The 18,292-nt window shown below is 32.7% G+C and overlaps 2 protein-coding genes across 4 annotated transcripts; one reads left to right on the forward strand and one right to left on the reverse strand.

The window, feature by feature from the left end:
- Positions 1 to 3,599: 3,599 nt before the first annotated feature.
- On the reverse strand, positions 3,600 to 17,626 carry LOC132740762 (universal stress protein Slr1101-like). Of its 3 annotated transcripts, none has more exons than XM_060728744.1 (5): positions 17,541 to 17,626; positions 10,501 to 10,595; positions 6,254 to 6,334; positions 4,614 to 4,732; positions 3,600 to 3,892 (listed from the first exon to the last, which is right to left on the reverse strand). In XM_060728744.1, exons 2-5 carry the CDS (start codon positions 10,592 to 10,594, stop codon positions 3,611 to 3,613), a joined length of 576 nt encoding a protein of 191 aa, XP_060584727.1. In that variant the 5' UTR covers position 10,595; positions 17,541 to 17,626; the 3' UTR covers positions 3,600 to 3,610. The 3 variants fall into 3 exon arrangements, with proteins under 3 accessions (XP_060584727.1, XP_060584726.1, XP_060584725.1); XM_060728743.1 differs by lacking the exon at positions 17,541 to 17,626 and adding an exon at positions 17,134 to 17,231; XM_060728742.1 differs by lacking the exon at positions 17,541 to 17,626 and adding an exon at positions 16,962 to 17,103.
- LOC132740757 (uncharacterized) lies at positions 13,973 to 15,675 on the forward strand. Its single transcript, XM_060728728.1, has one exon. The coding sequence runs from the start codon at positions 14,734 to 14,736 to the stop codon at positions 15,622 to 15,624; it is 891 nt and encodes a 296-aa protein (XP_060584711.1). The 5' UTR covers positions 13,973 to 14,733; the 3' UTR covers positions 15,625 to 15,675.
- Positions 17,627 to 18,292: the final 666 nt, after the last annotated feature.

Below are 18,292 nucleotides of genomic sequence, written 5' to 3' on the forward strand. Positions count from 1 at the left end.
CAAAGTAAAACGTCATATTGTCATGTGCCTTGATAGCGCAGTATAGGCAGAGCGTCCGTGTCAGTGTTGTCTCATGCATTTAGATGCTCGTATCATATATAGTTAGGTACCATTACATTTGAGTGTTTTATGTACTAGTATCTTTTTCTTATTTGAGCAGTTTTGTTTCAAATAGTTACAAATGCATGAGATAGAATATTTTTGTACACAGGTTGGTATGCAGTTGCGTTACGTTTGGGGAAAACGTCAAACATCAGGAAAAACATTATCAGAAATGTAAGAAATATAATGGAATGAAGTGTGCTATATATTGATCCATCTATTCAAATGATTAGTATTTCGTAATTGTAGTGTGTTTAAAATTGTTTGATTTTTAAAATGTTACATAAAATTTTATAAAAACACCTGAAATGTAGTTAGTTTCTAAAGAGTGGGAAAAAAATGAAATAAAAAAGAAACATAAAATAGAAATAAAAATTTATAAGAACCAAATATATGTTTATTCAAATGATCATACAAAAGACAGACAAAGTGAAAAAGGGAGAAAAACAACAACAACATCAAAGTAACATAGCAGAGCGAAGGGTTCAAACCATTAAAAGTCACTGTGATGTTGATTTACCAAGTGAGCTTCTATACGATGGTACACATTTTTTAGAATTAAACTATATATAGTTGTTGACACTTTCAATCTCAAATAATATGCAGACTTACCCTTTATTGAACTTTCCAAAGTACCGTTAAGACCAAATTATCATCACATGACAATATGGACAATACACATTTAATTTCTATATTCGACTTATTCTACTTGAAAAAGAAAAGGTAATGTGATGGGCTGCAAGAAAAACAATAGATTAAACTTGAGCAACACGCAATAAATATGACACTGGTAAGACTTCATACATGCATTTGCAAGCCTTATCATACCTGCTGAATCTGATCGTTACAAAAGATGAAGTAGGCCGAAAAGTTGCGATCATGCAGTCAGGCAGACTTTCATCCGTGTGATCTTCTAGAGAAAATTTCCTATCAAAAGAGATACCTTATTTTCAGCTACATCTACCCTTCTTACCGTAATCTAACGTAAAACAGATTCCGAGATTTCAGATTGTTATTTTAAAATGACAAATGATTTTTTTACATAAATTCAGTTCTTCCTTCGGCCGGAGAAATACCGTTGAGACGGAAGTTTTGGAGGGAACAAATATCTAATTGTCTTTTCATTTGCTTATTACAAAGAAATAACAATTAAAGTAACTTTTATTTCATGCATGTAGATTTCTGTATCGGTATACAGCAAGCTAAATAGATATAATTATGTTTGACGAAAACGAAACAAAATTTTAAATAGAAATTACGTATGTCTATATATAAGCCTATTAAAGCGGATATGATATCAACTTTATTTTAAGACTTTAATCATTATATATATGTATGAGTCATTCTGCCACGTCATTAAAGTCAGCACTTACACGTGTACAGTATATTTATTGCTATTATATTTTTGTATTTACTTTAGTATTTGTTTAAAGTCATAAAGCAATATATCTACTGCGTGTAGTTTACCAAGTTACTGACTGAATATTGAAAGGAATTATTCAAAAATATCTGTTTGAATGAAATATGTTTGTATAGTTACTATAGATGCACAAAATAATTGCTGAACAAGTAAAATTCTGCTTGAAATAGTAGCATAATATTTTGCTTCAGAACGTTTTGTTTTGTAGACGTACAATATTCATATGTGTTCATGAACAGAGACATTTATTGTAACAAGAATCTAATATAAGCGTATGAATACAACATAACTTTCCAATTAAAAAATTCATTAAAATATTTTATTTGATATATCTCCATTCCTTTAAGTACATTAAAGATAACTTCATTTTTTCTTCAGGTAAATGGGAAGATCACATGCACGTTTCGAGATATCCCGGATATAATGATGTTTGTTCATGTTTACTGATGTTTCATAAAAAGATAAAGACTATTTTATTGCAAAATACATTTTATCTGAACATGCCTAAAAACATTGCAAACGACTGTACGCATAACTGCGCATGATTTTTAAATTCATTTTCCGGTAAAATAAATAATTTTAATCAACAGAAATATGATAATGCTACTATAGAAGAAATACAAGGCATGAATTCTTTCCAATTTGTTGATTCATTGAACATTGTAAGACATTTTTCATGGTCATGTGAAAAAAGATAAGTGTATTTATCCGAGGATAGCCAAGTTTATATAGTTATTAATTTATCACTTTAATAGATAAAAAAATCAGATAATGATATGTGTACATATGAATACCCAAGTTGTCTTTGAGAAATTGACGGTAATCACCATCGATTTTTTGTGATTTTATTAGCCCGGACTGAATGTCCGTGTTTCGAGGGATTATATAGTGGTCAAATTAGAAGCAATATGGCCGAAACCTTTAATTACTATTAATATCATATTGGTATTTGATCTCGTTTTTATACAATTTCGCCACACAGCTGTTCATAACACATTAGGTCATAGTATTTATTATGTATTGAAAAGAAATAATCAAAAGCTGATATTCTTCCACAAAATGTACATTTTCAATTATTTAAAATAAGCTATTCAAATTTTCACATTGTCATATTTTTTTTACATAAACTTTATTTTACATGACATTTTTATGAATCAGCGTGGTTTATAGTACTTGTTCAAAAATAATTGTGATCGAAATTTCATGATACTTTAGGAATATATACAGCACTGTCATTATTGCAGCGATGCAAATTTTAAAACTGCTGCGTTTTCCAAGGTGAAATCAATCTGGCTGTCCAGCTGCTATTTTTTAAATATGATTTTTACTTATTAATTCATGTTATTCTTGTTGTTGTGTTTGTTTTCTTTTTTTGTTGTTTTTTGAAATAGCTATATATAGGCCTAGTTCCAACTCGCATTTTTGTTATTCATTTCAGATTTTCTCGTTGTTCAATTCATATTTGGAGAAGACAAATAACTTTAAACACGATTTATAAGTGTTCTATGTTTTCCAATGCATTATACAGAAACACTGACATCTTACGACTTCCTTAAAATAGTCGTAATTAAGTAGAACCTGCTATAAATAAATGATATGTATCAATATTTAAGTTATTTTATTTAATTTATAAATGGAACTGGAAGAATAAACAACAGTAAAAAACGTCTTAATAAAAACAAAGAATTTTTTATACTCCATTTTAATTTTTTTTTCTATTATTTTTAATTATCTTTTTAATTCTTTTTTTCCGTATTCTATACATGTTATCATAATAGTAAATTTTCATATATATTTCATGTATAAAGGTTCTAACAATAAGATAAAACAGCTGTACCATGAATGACGTCAAGTAATAGCTATATTTTTTTTGGTTACTTCTATTATCTCAGTAACTTATACACACAATTTTATAAATACCAAGCTAATTCATTTCATATACAACAGTATCCTCATTCTATCGCCATACATTAACCAAATATTAACCATTAACATGAACATTATAATTATAACTGTAGCAGACGATTACTGTCACTATAATCAGATTGCAGCAGACGTTTACCTAGAAGCAGGGTAATTTAACGTATTTTACGATGACTGGTGTCCGTGACTTTCCGCCGCAGATTTCTTGTGAAAAGGATTATGCAAATGGATACCATGATAATGTTTCACGTGATCTCTGTGTCTAGCAACCACAACTGGAACATGCGAATGGTGTATTATATAGTCCGTCACACTACCAGTAACAGTCCGTCGGATGGTACCTTTGCCCCGACAGCCGACGACGATATAATCAGCGTGTACGTCTTTTGCCAGCGCAATTATAGCCGGTCCTGGAGTGCCGTGAATACGTTCTATAGTGCCGTTGAGCTGAAAGAAGCAAAAATGGGAGATCATTTTTAAGTGATAAAAGGACGTATATAAAACTCTTAATTAACATGCTGGGAACGAAATTGATTAATCATTGTCACCAGTATAGAGCCAGTGTAGTCTGACCAGGCTCTACTGTTGGTAGCCCAAACCTTAGTTCGTCTATCGAGTTATTATGATAGATGCGCCGTCTTTGTAGTAGTCGTGCAAAACCTTTAATGTAGCAATAATTGGAAAACTAACAAATATATTGTACCCATTCTCGGCATTCTAACTAATATATATGTAGGACAATTACTAAATATCAGAATTTCTAGAAAGTTGTTCCCTTTTTCTCAAGGGAAATAATTAAAATTTTGTATAAATACCGATATCTTGAACATTCAAAATATAAACGTTATTCATCTTGTAGAGAAGTAAAGTACATAAAAGCCAAAACACTCTTAATTTTACTAGTCGTTGGCCTTCACTTCACAGACAAGCGTAAACACTGCATTCGGTGCTCTACTGTCATATAACTCATATTTGAATAGACTTTTCAAAATTGAAAGCAAGACAAGTCCCTTACATGTAATATACAGTTCCTCAGTAAGTCCTAAGCTTTCATTACATGTGGATCGGTCTGAAAGATTCATAACTTTAAGCACTTTATTTGGTTGGAGATTTTAACAAAGCGATATTCCTTGTTAAGGGATATAAAATCCATTATCAAAGGTATTACCTTTAGAATTTGCATTTTCTGTATTATTTTGTCCACTAGTTCGTCAGTCCTCTGTTCCTCCTCATTCATTTCCTGTGTTATCATGGACACCATTGTATCACCAGACATCATACCTACAGCTGTTTTTATACAGAATATATGAGCCGCGTCATGACAAAACCAACATAATGGGTTTGCGACCAGCATGGATCCAGACCAGCCTGCGCATCCGCGCAGTCTGATCAGGATCCATGCTGTTCGCTATCAGTTTCTCTAATTGTTTTACGGTTTGTAAGCGAACAGCATGGATCCTGATCAGACTGCGCGGATGCGCAGGCTGGTCTGGATCCATGCTGGTCGCAAACGCATTATGTTGGTTTTGTCATGGCGCTGCTCATATATCTTAATAAACTCTTGAAATAACTATATAATTACTTAAGGTAACCCTTATCAACTCTTAAAATAACTTTATGATAATGCATAATAATATTATATGCATAATATTATATGCATAAACTATACATGATATAAGTTTCAATTTATTTTCGTTAAATTCATACAAACAAATGAGAAATTTTAGTGGTAAATTTAATACCCTAGGTGTTGGAACGTCAAGCTTACCATTTCCATTCTAGACTTACTGGAGATTTATATCAAATGAAAGATAACTATCATTTAAAGCACAAAAATATAACTATGCATCAAGGATAATGTTAATCATTTTTCGATATTCAAAAGTAGATAATAGAAAACTCTGCACTAATTATAATAATTCATAAAGAAACCTAGTCTTGCCCCTGTTTAGGCAATAATCTGACATTTGGAAATACAATGTTACATGTCAAAGTTTGAAAATGATATTCGTATTAAATATACAATGTTTGTTGTTGTTACTATAAATGGAGGAAAAAGTAATGTATTTCTTCGCGTGGACATAGGACTTATTAGACAGAATTCGTAATACTATTAAAAACGATCACTATACTTTTAATATTGTCAAAATGTTGTATGGACAAGCATTGTGTGGTGTGTTCGGTGTTATTTTGTCTCTATAATCCTTATCTCTCTAAATATCTTAAATGAACTTGTCCATATTTCAATCTAGCAGTGTATAGTGTTTTCAAGGTAATTTTTCGCCATAACCATTATCTCGCTTAATATCTTATATTTCAATCTAGCAGTATATGGTGTTTTCAAGGTAATTTTTCGCCATAACCATTATCTCGCTTAATATCTTATATTTCAATCTAGCAGTATATGGTGTTTTCAAGGTAATTTTTCGCCATAACCATTATCTCGACTTGGCCATATTTCAATCTGGCAGTGCATGATGTTTTCAAGGTAAATTTGTCTCAATAAATAGACTTATTTCAATCTTTACAACACCGTTTCTTATTTTAAGGAAATTTTTAAAAATATTAAACCGAGTGTGTAGATCATTATCAGCCAGCACAATGTCGCGTGCGTACATTCAGTTACTTCCGGGCGGCTATAAGAGGTGATTGTTCATTTTCAAATACTTCTTAGAATGACAGAGCTCTTAACTATTTTCCTATGTACTTATATAATTATTTGTGTGGGATCTCCTCGAACCTTTTTAATTCTTATAACTTCACTTATTCATTAAGTACTAAGAGGAAGTAAGGAAATAAAACACTTACTAGGGAATGTTATATTGGAGTATTCGGTTGAATGGGCAATGATCACATGGTTGTCTGGCCTGTGCACAGATTTCATATAAACTGAAAATAATCACGAAGAAGAAAGATTCTTTATCTCAAAATACACATATGAACAACGACAATCTGGTTTAGGCTTATAAGCCCTTGACCTGACACAAAATACAACTACAACACATCAATAGAATACAATACAATGACAGAACAATGAAATTATTCATTATGTACATATTGCAACATATATTCATCTGAATGTTAGTTACATTATAATTTATATTAAAAACACGTACTACTGTATATTTTCACACATGTATATTTCTTTGATTATTTGGGTAAAGATGTTGTTCCGTGTGCTATTGTTAATACAAATCAGCGGTTATAAATGTCTACTTGTAATATTATTATATCCTCATATATAAATATTTATAATTATCATTATTGCAAACCTTATACACACGTGCACATGAATATAATGTAATACAATACCTTGTATCGAAAATGAAATTAAAGGATAATAAAATACAAAATCATGACAGTTAATTGAAATTGTAAGTTAAGTTAGTTATGGATAAATCAGATATAGACACATACAAAATATGCCTTTAGTATGTGTATTAAGACGATTATATTACTATTTCATGCATGTCAATCATGACACATGCAAGGGAAATAACCATGTCAATTATTGTGAAAACTAAATAACTAATTTATCATGTTTGTCTTTTTACAAAACAGTTTACATACCAAAATAGTTTACATTCTTGTCAAAATATTTTGTATATAAAACAATGAACACAATAAAGAAGACAAAGGCTGTCCTGGTGTAGTTTTTCTTAACAAGCTAGACATCTCTAGTTCTTTAAAACTTATTTTGACTTAGAAAATGTATTTTTAAAATATTCAAGATATTTCGCTTTAGACATGGTAAGTATTGAATGGAATGTTTTAGCATATATGGATAAAACAATGAGAAATCGCACAATACAATATAAAGGGAGATTAATCGTAGTTGTGTGTGCTTGCTGACATATTCCAGTTGTCTCCCTTGACAAAGTAACATGTAATCTGATTAGAAGATACACGATAAGAATGGTGATAATTTCTTGTCAGTTCTTGAACAAACTCCAGAACTTTGATTTGGTAACTAACGTATAGTGTTATCACTTTAGATAGAGGCTGATTGTTTTCCCCTTGTAAATGATATACTAACATGGGTTCGTTTTCATAAAACTTGGTATTTTAAATCAAAATGATATTGTCTTTGATTCATTCTGATAAATTTTACAATATTTGAAATTCTATTCCTCTTTAGTATCCTGGTAACTTGGCATTTTTTAGCCTGCTGTAGGCCAAAAATGCTATCATTTATATTTCTCAAAACTGTTAAATTTTGGTATCTTTTTACAGTTTCCCAAAACATGTAACTGTATACTCATTTGCTATATACATTAAGAATCTTTTGCATCTAATGTTTGCAATTGTTATAAATATAGTGAATTATTATTATGGAAGTCAAAATACTACTTTGTTTACATTTTGCTACCTTTAAGTCACCTAATAATGTTCAGCGCTACTTTTTTCAGATGTAAAACCAACATAGTGCGTTTACGACCAGCATGGATCCAGACCAGCCTGGGCATCCGCGCAGTCTGATCAGGATCCATGCTGTTCGCTATCAGTTTCTCTACTTGTAATAGGGTTGGTAAGCGAACAGCATGGATCCTGATCAGACTGCGCGGTCGCAAACCCATAATGTTGGTTTTGTTGTGACGCGGCTCATGTAGATAAATTCGATAACATTGACGACAGTGATTTCTTTTAATTTTCAAAAGAACCTGTGGCTTTCTAAAGGGGGAAATATAGCGCGATAAATCAAAAAAGGGGAAATCAAATTAAACAACGGAGAATTGAATTTACCCATATATTTTATAAAATGTTCTATTCCAAATCAATTTAACATGCATGGTACATAGCAGAGGCTATCTATAGGGACAGCTTTCGGTCTTCTAGCTGATATAAGTCAGATGCTGTTAAGTCATGGTTCTAGTGAAGAATGTGCACAGGGCATTTTAGGGGAAAATATAGCGGAAAATATACCTTATTACAGCCTTTAATGAAATACAGGTAAAAAATCACTGTACATGTACAAAAGTTTGAACGAAAACTAAAGTTGATCTACATATCATTATTATTATTATTATTATTATTATTATTATTATTACTATTACTATTATTATTATTATTATTATTATTATTATTATTATTATTATTATTAATATCATTATTCAATATAATAATATGATAATAATAAAGAAAATAAAACAACAAAGCAAAACAACAACAAAAATAACAATACAAGCATCTGCTTGCTCTTCTGCCAAGCGCCCGTGAGGTGTCGATGGACGAGATAAATGACTCTAAAGGATGATAGTTTAAAAAATGAATATTTTTTTTTTATTGTTTACTTAAAAGAAATAACGTTGCAAATTAAAACCCACGTATGTTTTTTTCTTTGGAAGTTCTAAGGAAGTTCCAATTATAAAGGTAAAATCTCTGTTTCCATAACTTAATCAGTATTTTTAGAAACAGTGGGGGTAAAAACTCACCTTTTAGTTTATTTCGATTGGCAATGATAGACTGTAAAGAGATTTTAAAGTCTCGGAAAACAGCAGGTACAGGATGATATTTGCGTTACAAAATATAATACAAATCGCAGTTAATCATGAAAAATGCCACTCTTAGGATCTCTTACCACACAGACGGGGTAGTTTGTTACATAGCTAATTGTAATATATGAAAACAAATTACTATGTATATACAGTAAGAGAGTTAGAATTAATAGTTTCGGTAAAAGTTATTATATTCTAAAGTGATTTTGAACAGCCCAGGAACTAATATAAGTTATTCAACCTAATTTGTTTAACAGAAATGAATCTTTGTACGCAAATTACCACATATATTAATATACTTTGCTTGGCAGATTGTTAAGCAATGTTTTAGTTACATTTGTTTATCTCGGGGAGCTATTAAGTTGTCAGTGTTATTAAATACATTGCACATCTATAGTCTTTTATTTACTGTGTTGAAAGAGTGGCACCGGACATTTATTGTGATGGTATACAAAACAATAATACGCGGATCGGATCTACCAGTGTGGGTTTTTTATAATTGCCAGAATAGTCAATGTCTTTAAAATTTGGAAAATTTAGCATGGTAACCGATAGAAAAGTGAGAATATTCAATCACCTTTTTAAACCTTTACTTTTTAATTCAGATGATAATGTACTTGTGAACGATGTTTTCATTAAGGTTCATATTGACTTAGGCTAATTAATTGGGAGAATTTTTCTCAACTTTTGGGAATTCTTTTAACAAATTTGGGAATTTTCAACAGCTTTATGAATTGGGAAAAGAGCCACATTTGGCAACCACTGTCTCCAAAGTCATAAAATGATAAGCTAAATATAGAATCAAACAGAAGCAGACAGACAGAAGAGGAAAGTAAGTGTATGTATATATATTCTTTTTTGGTAAGTTAGTCCATTATTCTTGTGGAGACATTGATTATCGATTAATCTTTATATAAGAACATGTGCACGATCCAGGTTACCATACAACCAAAACACCATATATATAATTATATAATATATTGATAAAAAAATCTCGTGTAGCAGAAGTAAAATCGTGTTTCATAATTTGATTCTGATACTGCGGGTATGTATAAATACATGTATACAGTTACTCTAGTCAAAAGATGTGACAGGTTTAGACTAAAATTGCTTAAAATTGACTAACTTTGAACATTAAATGATGAAAGTAGGCGTTTTAGAAGTAAGGGGTAGTCCCGGAATCAATATAAACCAGTTTTACTCAGTTGCAATACTAACATTTACCAGTTATCGAACTGACTAACCACCCCCAGCCACCCTCCCCCGCCCATCACCATCTCAACCCCAAAACCCTTCCCATTTTCCCAACAAAAAATATATATATATATATAAAATATATTAATAAAAATGATTATAATAACAAAAAAAATGTATTTTGGAGTTGTAGACAGAAATAACACCTAGAAGTGCAAATAATTCTCATAAAATCCATTCATCAAAAACAAACATAAAACAATCACGCTTCTCAAGTATATTATATAGCTATGTGTGAGAACAAACAGACTTTATAAAATTTCAGTTATTTTAAAAGCCAATCTTTATTGTATAAATTATACTTACATTGCAATGCATAGTCCGAATATTCACTCCCGTCCATGGCAATAATCACCGTTTCTCCGTTCTTATCCATCTTGTCTTCACCTGACTCCGCCATTCTTAAATCGAAAAAAAAACTGATAAGATCTTTATCTTTATTCTAAGAATAAGACCATGCTAGTGTTTCGTATAAACTTATAATAATACAGCGCGCGCTTTTAACGCTTTAATGTTGACTAAATACTTAATTAAGTAGAAACATTAAGCTTGCAGGGGAACGCGCTGCCGTTACATAATTAGCATTAAGAATTCATTTACGCCTACCTGAAAGGTCTTATCTTATCGAAAATATTGTTGTTGTTTTTTTTTTACATGTATTCAGTGCGAATTGTTTTGGTTTTTTAACAAGACTGTTATATCATGATGAAATACTTAAGGCATGAAATTTTAAAAGAAACTTCTAAAACGTTATAGGTAATCCACTTTCCCTTCTTTATAAATGTAATCGGTCTTTGACAGAGAAAATATATCCGTCGAGTTGGAAATAGCACATGTAATGCTACAGGCCTATTTCTCTTATTCTCTTATTATTATAGTTGTACGTACAGGCAAAGATATAGACCGTATCGTATTTTAAACACATGTTTAACTATCTTTACATAACAATGCTTTAATATTTTAATACCAGTCAGGGTTCTTACCGGTCATTTAACTATTTTTCAATTTACAGATTTGTAAAGCTTTATACTTGTATGGTTTGTTTTCTGTGATATATATAAAGCGGTCAAAAGAGTTTGGCATAAGTGATTAAATTTCAAATAAAGACAGTACTGAATTTCAGGTGATTTAATTCATTGGCTAGAAAACTATTTAATGAATAGAAAGTTTTTGCTTGTACTCTATGGTGGCCGATAGCGTCCATTTTAAAGCCGTGAGAAATTATATTGTTAGCTTATAAACCGTCGCGGACAACTTTTAAATCCGCGATATTTTATGTCGAAATTGTATAAAATGTCGCGGCTTATCGAAACTCTCGCGGTATTCTGTCACACTTCTGTCGTTTTACGAAGGAAACCGCGACCTTTTCTGTCTACATAGTAGACGAAGCCATGCAAACATAAGCCTACTTTAGGTAGCCGATGGCAGCCATTATAATTCGCGATATTTTGTTTTGATGAATACCTTGTAAAAAGTCGAGTTTGAACATTAAGTCTTGACTTTTTATGCCCGCAATGTCTCAGCGCAAAAAGTCGCGGCTAAAAAGTCGCAGATTTCTAATACAAAAACTCGCGGCTAAAAAGTCGTGAATTTAAAACCTCGACATTTTATGAAAATTCGTTCTTGAGGAACAAAAGATTAAACCATGAACGCTACTGTACCGGCCGCTGAAGACAAAATGTTCCTTGCTGTTACCAACAACTGTTATGAAATATCGAGGTTTATACGTTCCCCGCGGCACTTTGTATACGATTTCGACAGAAAATCTCGCGGGTTTGTAAGTTGCCCGCGACATTTTATAATTAAACGATAAAATTTCTCGCGGGATTCATATGGCTGCAACCGGTTACCATAGGACTCCCTTTTGTTATTTACGTTACCTTCCTTCATGGCGGTGCACATTACGGCAGGGTCCTTGGGCCTCTTTTACTTTTAATTTAGGTTGATTATATTGCTGATTATTTTAAGCGCAAGATGATATATATAGTTCTTTTGCTTTGTCTACAAATAATACATGTACGATAAATTCAATCACGAATAAATGTACGGTCTGAACAATGGTTAGTTATTTTGAATCCTTCTAAAACCGAGGTTATGCTCTTCTCGCATTGTAACAGAGACTGTCCGCAATTTTATTTTGATAATGTTCACTTAAATTTTGTAGAACACCATAAACACATCGACGTTATGTTCATAGAGTCAGGCCTGGTCATGGCACGAACATATTTCTACTTTATTTCTTTGGCATCTGAAATATTAAGTTCTATGAAAATATTAAAATTTCAAGTCCAAAGGAGTACGCTTTATATATCATATTTACGTAGAATCTAGAATACGGGATAACTGTCCACAGTACGATAAAGATATTATAGAAAAAAAAATGCAAGATATGAAGCCGCGGTAATTTAAATTCCGAGTTATATAGCAATCATATAGTTCGAAACCCAGCTTGTGAATACAGTGCTTTGATAAAAGACGCTGGACGTATTTTCTCTATTTTAACCTTTGTTTTAGAAAAATAAAGAGACACCAGTACACACAATAACATAATTTAACAGTTACTGCTTTTATTGAACCATGTTCGTCATATTTCATTACAGAAACGAAAAGGTTTTTAATATATAATTCAAAAATTTGATTTGTTTTTATGATTCTATATGAACTTGTAAGTCAAAGACTATCGACTCCTGTCAACATCCGTAGTAGGAAAACTGTTGGGTGTAGGAAGCGTGGTTATTTAAATATTACCAAAGCATAATGTTTTTTTTCTAAACTGTAATTAATAATTCTACTTTTAGATTTAATGTATGCATGTATGTATTTAGATGATGATCTATGTATAAGTGTGTATTAATTATCGTGAAACCGTATGTACGTACGTACGTACGTGTTGTGCTGTGTGTTCTATTTTATGTGTGTGTTCTGTTTTGTTGCGTTGCGAAACGTTATGTTGTGTTGCGCTCTTGCGTTTCGTTAAGTTACGCTTCGTTACGGTGTTATCATTATGTTATGTAATCTATGCATGTATGTATGCAATTAAATGAAATATGATTAAACTAATGTTATATCTTGCAAATAAAATCAGCATTAGTTTGTATGTGAGTAGATGTAACTCGAAGCTACTGGTCATATCATTATTATAGACGTTGAAATATGACTTTTTTTTTCAAATCAGCTTACATTAAGTTTTTATATCTAGATCTATTTATGATCAGAACATGTGCTGGGATTGATAAATAGAGCGGGTTCGGGTATTTCTGAACATGTGCACTGTCATATTTTCGTTGAATGAATATTGTTCTGAGATTTTAACTCAGAATTATAAAATCAAGCACACCCCTTTCTACTTCCGGTAATTTTTTTGCAGACGCTGCCCGAGGTGAGTTCTGTTTTTTGAAAAATATATTTGAAGTCATCGTTTTTGCACCTTTAAACTACATGCTTATATTGTAACACATTACTTGTTTACATTATCTGTTGTTAACTTTTGTTGATATTGGCTTTTTACAGTAACTGGAAAAAAAAACACATTGTACATCTTACTTGTCATGCTTGTAAGTGTTATTAATGGACTGTGTCCCCAGATGGATTTGATTTTCATTTAAATGATGTTCAGAAATACTCGAAATAAATTTATTCATTTCGGGTATTTCTGAACAATTTTCTTTAACATGTTACTTGACTTAATTCATCAAAATTTAAGAAGAACTCGGCCTTTCTTACTGTTTACATTTGTTACATTCTATTATTGATAATCATTTTAATAATATCATTTTTTTCTAGTTTCAAATGAAAATTTATATTTTAAGACAGCTCCTCCTGATTCAAATGAACACATGTCTAGAGCGTAAGTTTTTCCTCCTATATTAAGCTGTTTTTCTAATTAAACTTTTTCAGATGAGTCGCCAAATTGGATCAAAGAAGTATCGTTCCTATTCTGTTGACACATTGCAACATGCAGTGAACTTAATTTCATGTCACTTAATCAGGGAGCTGCATCCTTTGGTATTCCAAAGAGCACTCTATCCGACAAAGTAAACCAGAAGACCGTTATTGGTTGAAAAAGCGGCCCAGCTACCATACTTACTACAGAAGAAGAATCTTCTCTTGTAGATTGGGCTCTACATATGACCAAAGTTTAGCTTGGACGAACCCGTAATGAATTGTTAGACACAGTAAAGGTTATACTGGATAAAGATGGTCGACCAAACCCATTCAAAAATAATCGGCCGGGAAAAGACTGGTAGTATGCATTTGTTAAAAGGCATCCTCAATTAGGAGAACGAACACCACAACAACTTGCTAAAGAACGAGCCATTATTACCCCAGCTAAGATTGAAAGCTGGTTTCAGGAATTCTGTAATTTTATGGCCGAGGAGGTATCCGATTCTTCCGTATGAAACAACCCTGCTGGCTGGTTTAACGCAGACGAGTCGGGATTACCATTGTGTCCAAAAAGTGGTAAAGTTTGTCGCCAGGGGGTGTTCCGAATATATACAACTTCACTGCTTCTGATAAAACACAAGTAACTGTATTAGCATGCATGAGTGCGGCAGGTCAGTTTTAAAACCTTTGATTGTTTATCCGGGTGTAAGGTTTAATTATGACCCTCCGGAAGGATTTGCTGACGCTGTCTTTGGTAGGACAGAGTCCGGATGGATGGACTCTGAACTTTTTGTTACATGGCTAACTGAGGTATTTGAAACTGCGCTGTCTGAAAGGGAAATCAAAAGACCTGTGGTCTTGTTTGTAGATGGTCATTCTACACACTGCACATTAGAGGCCTCCAAGTTTTGTAGAGATCACGAAATAATCCTTTACTGCCTACCTGAGCATGCGTCCCACCTGCTGCAACCTTGCGACCTGAAACTATTCAGCTCACTGAAGGATTCCTGGAAACAAGCAGTACTTGATTTCCAAATAGCCAACATAGGTGAATACGTCACAAAACAAAAGTTTGCTGCCGTTTTTAAGCAAGCCTGGGAAAAGTCTACTACTGTTGATATAGCTGTAAAAGCTTTTCGTGACAGTGGACTTTTTCCAATGAACCCAAAGAAGGTTTTAGGTACTATTAAGATGGAACCAAGTACAATCTTTTCCAAGGCCAATACAACAGAAGCTGCAGCATCTTCTCAGGCAAATCCAACAGAAAGTCCAGCACCTACAATTAGAGGTGACAGCAAATCTGACAAAGTTGCCTCCGGCCACCCACCTGAAACACTCGTGTCAGATAAAGGTAGCAGCAGTTGTACATCTAAATCTGAAAGTCATGTCAAGCTTGCTTCTAATGCAGACACCATTCTTGCAAGCAGCTCCGCTGAGCGTGTTTCAGGTGAGAACTTACCTCAAGCAATTGCACCTATTATGTCGCCACCTTCTCAAAACGTATCACCAGCTTTCACAGATGTGTTGAAATTTCCAAAAGCATAACAATCTGCTTGCAAAAGTAAACAAAAGCGAATACCACTCCCAAAAGCAATATCTGGTTTCATGATCTGCTTGAACAAAGAAAACAAATTAAACAGGAAGAAAATGCTAAAAAAGAAGCAAGTAAAGTTAAAAGAGAGGAACGCAAGAAGGAGCGACAGGGGCAGCTGAAACAAAAGCAAAAGGATAAAGAAGAAAAGAAATACAACGAGAACAGCAGGAGGAAGAACTAAAGAGAAAAACAAAACAAATTGAAAAATTAGAGCAAGAACTTAAAAAGAAACGGAAATCAAAGGATTCTGATATAGATAGTACAGATGAAAAAATGAAGCTATTGAAATCTCCCTTGCTGATGACGAAATGGCCGATGTAGAAAAAAGTTTTTCTACCGCCAAATGCTATTCTTGTGACCAGGCATTTGATGGGGACTCCGAAAACTGGATTACATGTCACAAATGCCCACGTTGGTTACATAGAGCTTGTGTGAAAACAATTGATTTGCTTTCATTGTCTGAATGTTAAATTGCAGATTTACAATTTGAATGTGACTACTGTTGAATTACAAAGTGAAACAGAATGTATGTTAAGAATTCTGATTCCTGAAAGACCCAGTTTTTCTTTTGTTTTATAAACTGTTATAAGCACAATTATGTTAACATGGCATGAACTGCATTGTTTCTGGTACTTAATACAATGTAAATTAATAGTTACGTTTTAACTATTTTGAGTATTTAAATTTTATTTGAAATTGTGTTTATTTTAATGAAATTTAACTGGATGTTTATTTTCAAATTTGGATGTATTCACTAACAAATATGTTTAACGTACAGTATATAACCGTTTAAACTGAACGTATTTAGTGTTTGTGTTGTTTTTTTAAGTCAAAAGTATTCAGATTTACCCTCCGATGAGTTCAGAATCTCCCGACGTGTTCATAAAATACCTCCATCAAATGACATAATTTATCCTGTTGTGTACTGCTTTTGTATCTACAATGTATCATGATTTGTTCGAAATATCCCGCAGAAAAGTGAGTCCGTGTCATTTCTGACTACTTGAGAAGTTGCCAAGACAATCCAATCTGTTTTAGTTAGATAAAAGATTTTTGCTTAATTGTTCAGATATACCCGAACCCGCTCTATATTATTATATTTTATTTGAATTTTAAAGGCGTTTTTTTCAATGATCCACACCACAAGTGTATGTGTGTCTGTCTGAGTTCAGTCTATCTACCAAATCCTGCCACGTGTAAGACTTTTAATTTTTATAAACATAAATTTACTAGATCTATAAAAATATTGACAGATTTGCAGAAAAAAGCAAATTGATCTAGAATCTACCTTTTAATAGTCATGAGTGCCACCCTTAGCGGACGGTGACGTACCATAACTATTAATGCAAACAAATGACACGTGCACGTGCATGATCACCCGTCCTGAAGCGTTATCGAGCATTATTAGTCATGCTAGCGATTTTATTAAGCCAAATTTAAACGTTCTGAAAGGAACTCACAGTTTTCATTCAAAGTTAACTTGCAAAATGTCCAAGGTTCCTTCTCTGAAAATTGTGACGTCACTTAAATGGGTGACGTCATTTTTTTAAAAGTTTATTGCCTTAACGACATATAAGAAAGCGAGATCATAAAAAAACTTAAATTTTTTATTTGATTATTTTCAGACACGGTTACACGTGCATCAGAGGAGAAAAATTTCTCAGATAGAGTTCAGCTCTTTATCGAGATAGGAGTGACATGTAAGTACGTACAGCCAAGGAGAACTGATCAAGATCTTATTGACGTGATTTTAATATAGAAATCTAATCTACTGTTATTTTTTATTAAATTGTGCAATTAGCATGAAGTGTTTCACAGTATTATGTGAATGCCATACTATTTAGTATCAACACCATTGTATACACACCTCTCAAATACCAATATCGACAACACAATGGTATCAACACAGTACAAAATATTTGGTGTTGTTCAACCCAGAAATGAATAATAGCAAAGGGGTACCGATTGTTCAACTCGATTACGACAATCGTAAAATAATTTGGAAATACCCAAATAAACGAAATTCATCGAATAAACTTGGGATTGTTTCCTGTAAAAATGTCTTGGGGAGGACAACGCCCCCAGCAATATGTAAGAAAGTTTACTCTGTTATAACTTAGATCTGCTTGGCCATCTAGTACCCCTCGTTACTGTGACTGATGTCTCTGAACCCGTCTCTGAAATTCAAATTATGTCTATCAAATATTTAAGATATTATCCAAAATAATCCACCTACTATGTAGGCGCTTTTTAGCTCGACTTTTCTATGAAAAGGGGAGCTATCCTACTCGCCCCGGCGTCGGCGTTGGCGTCACACCTTGGTTAAGTTTTTCGTACCACCCCACTTTATTTCAGAAGTATTACAAGTATGGCTTTGAAACTTACCATACTTCTTCACCATCATAACCTCCATCTACAGACAAGAGTACATAACTCTGTCAAGGATTTTGACAGAATTATGGCCCTTTTTTGACTTAGAAAGTGTATTGAGCTTGGTTAAGTTTTTTGTACCACCTCACTTTATTTCAAAACCATTGGAGGTATTGCTTTGAAACTGACCATACTTGTTTACCATCACGACCTTCATCAACAGACAAGAGGACATAACTCTGTCAAGGT

This window comes from Ruditapes philippinarum, unplaced genomic scaffold (genome assembly GCF_026571515.1).
Source record: "Ruditapes philippinarum isolate M1 unplaced genomic scaffold, ASM2657151v2 ctg2039_1_1_1_1, whole genome shotgun sequence".
In the NCBI taxonomy this organism is placed as follows: Eukaryota; Metazoa; Mollusca; class Bivalvia; order Venerida; family Veneridae; genus Ruditapes; species Ruditapes philippinarum.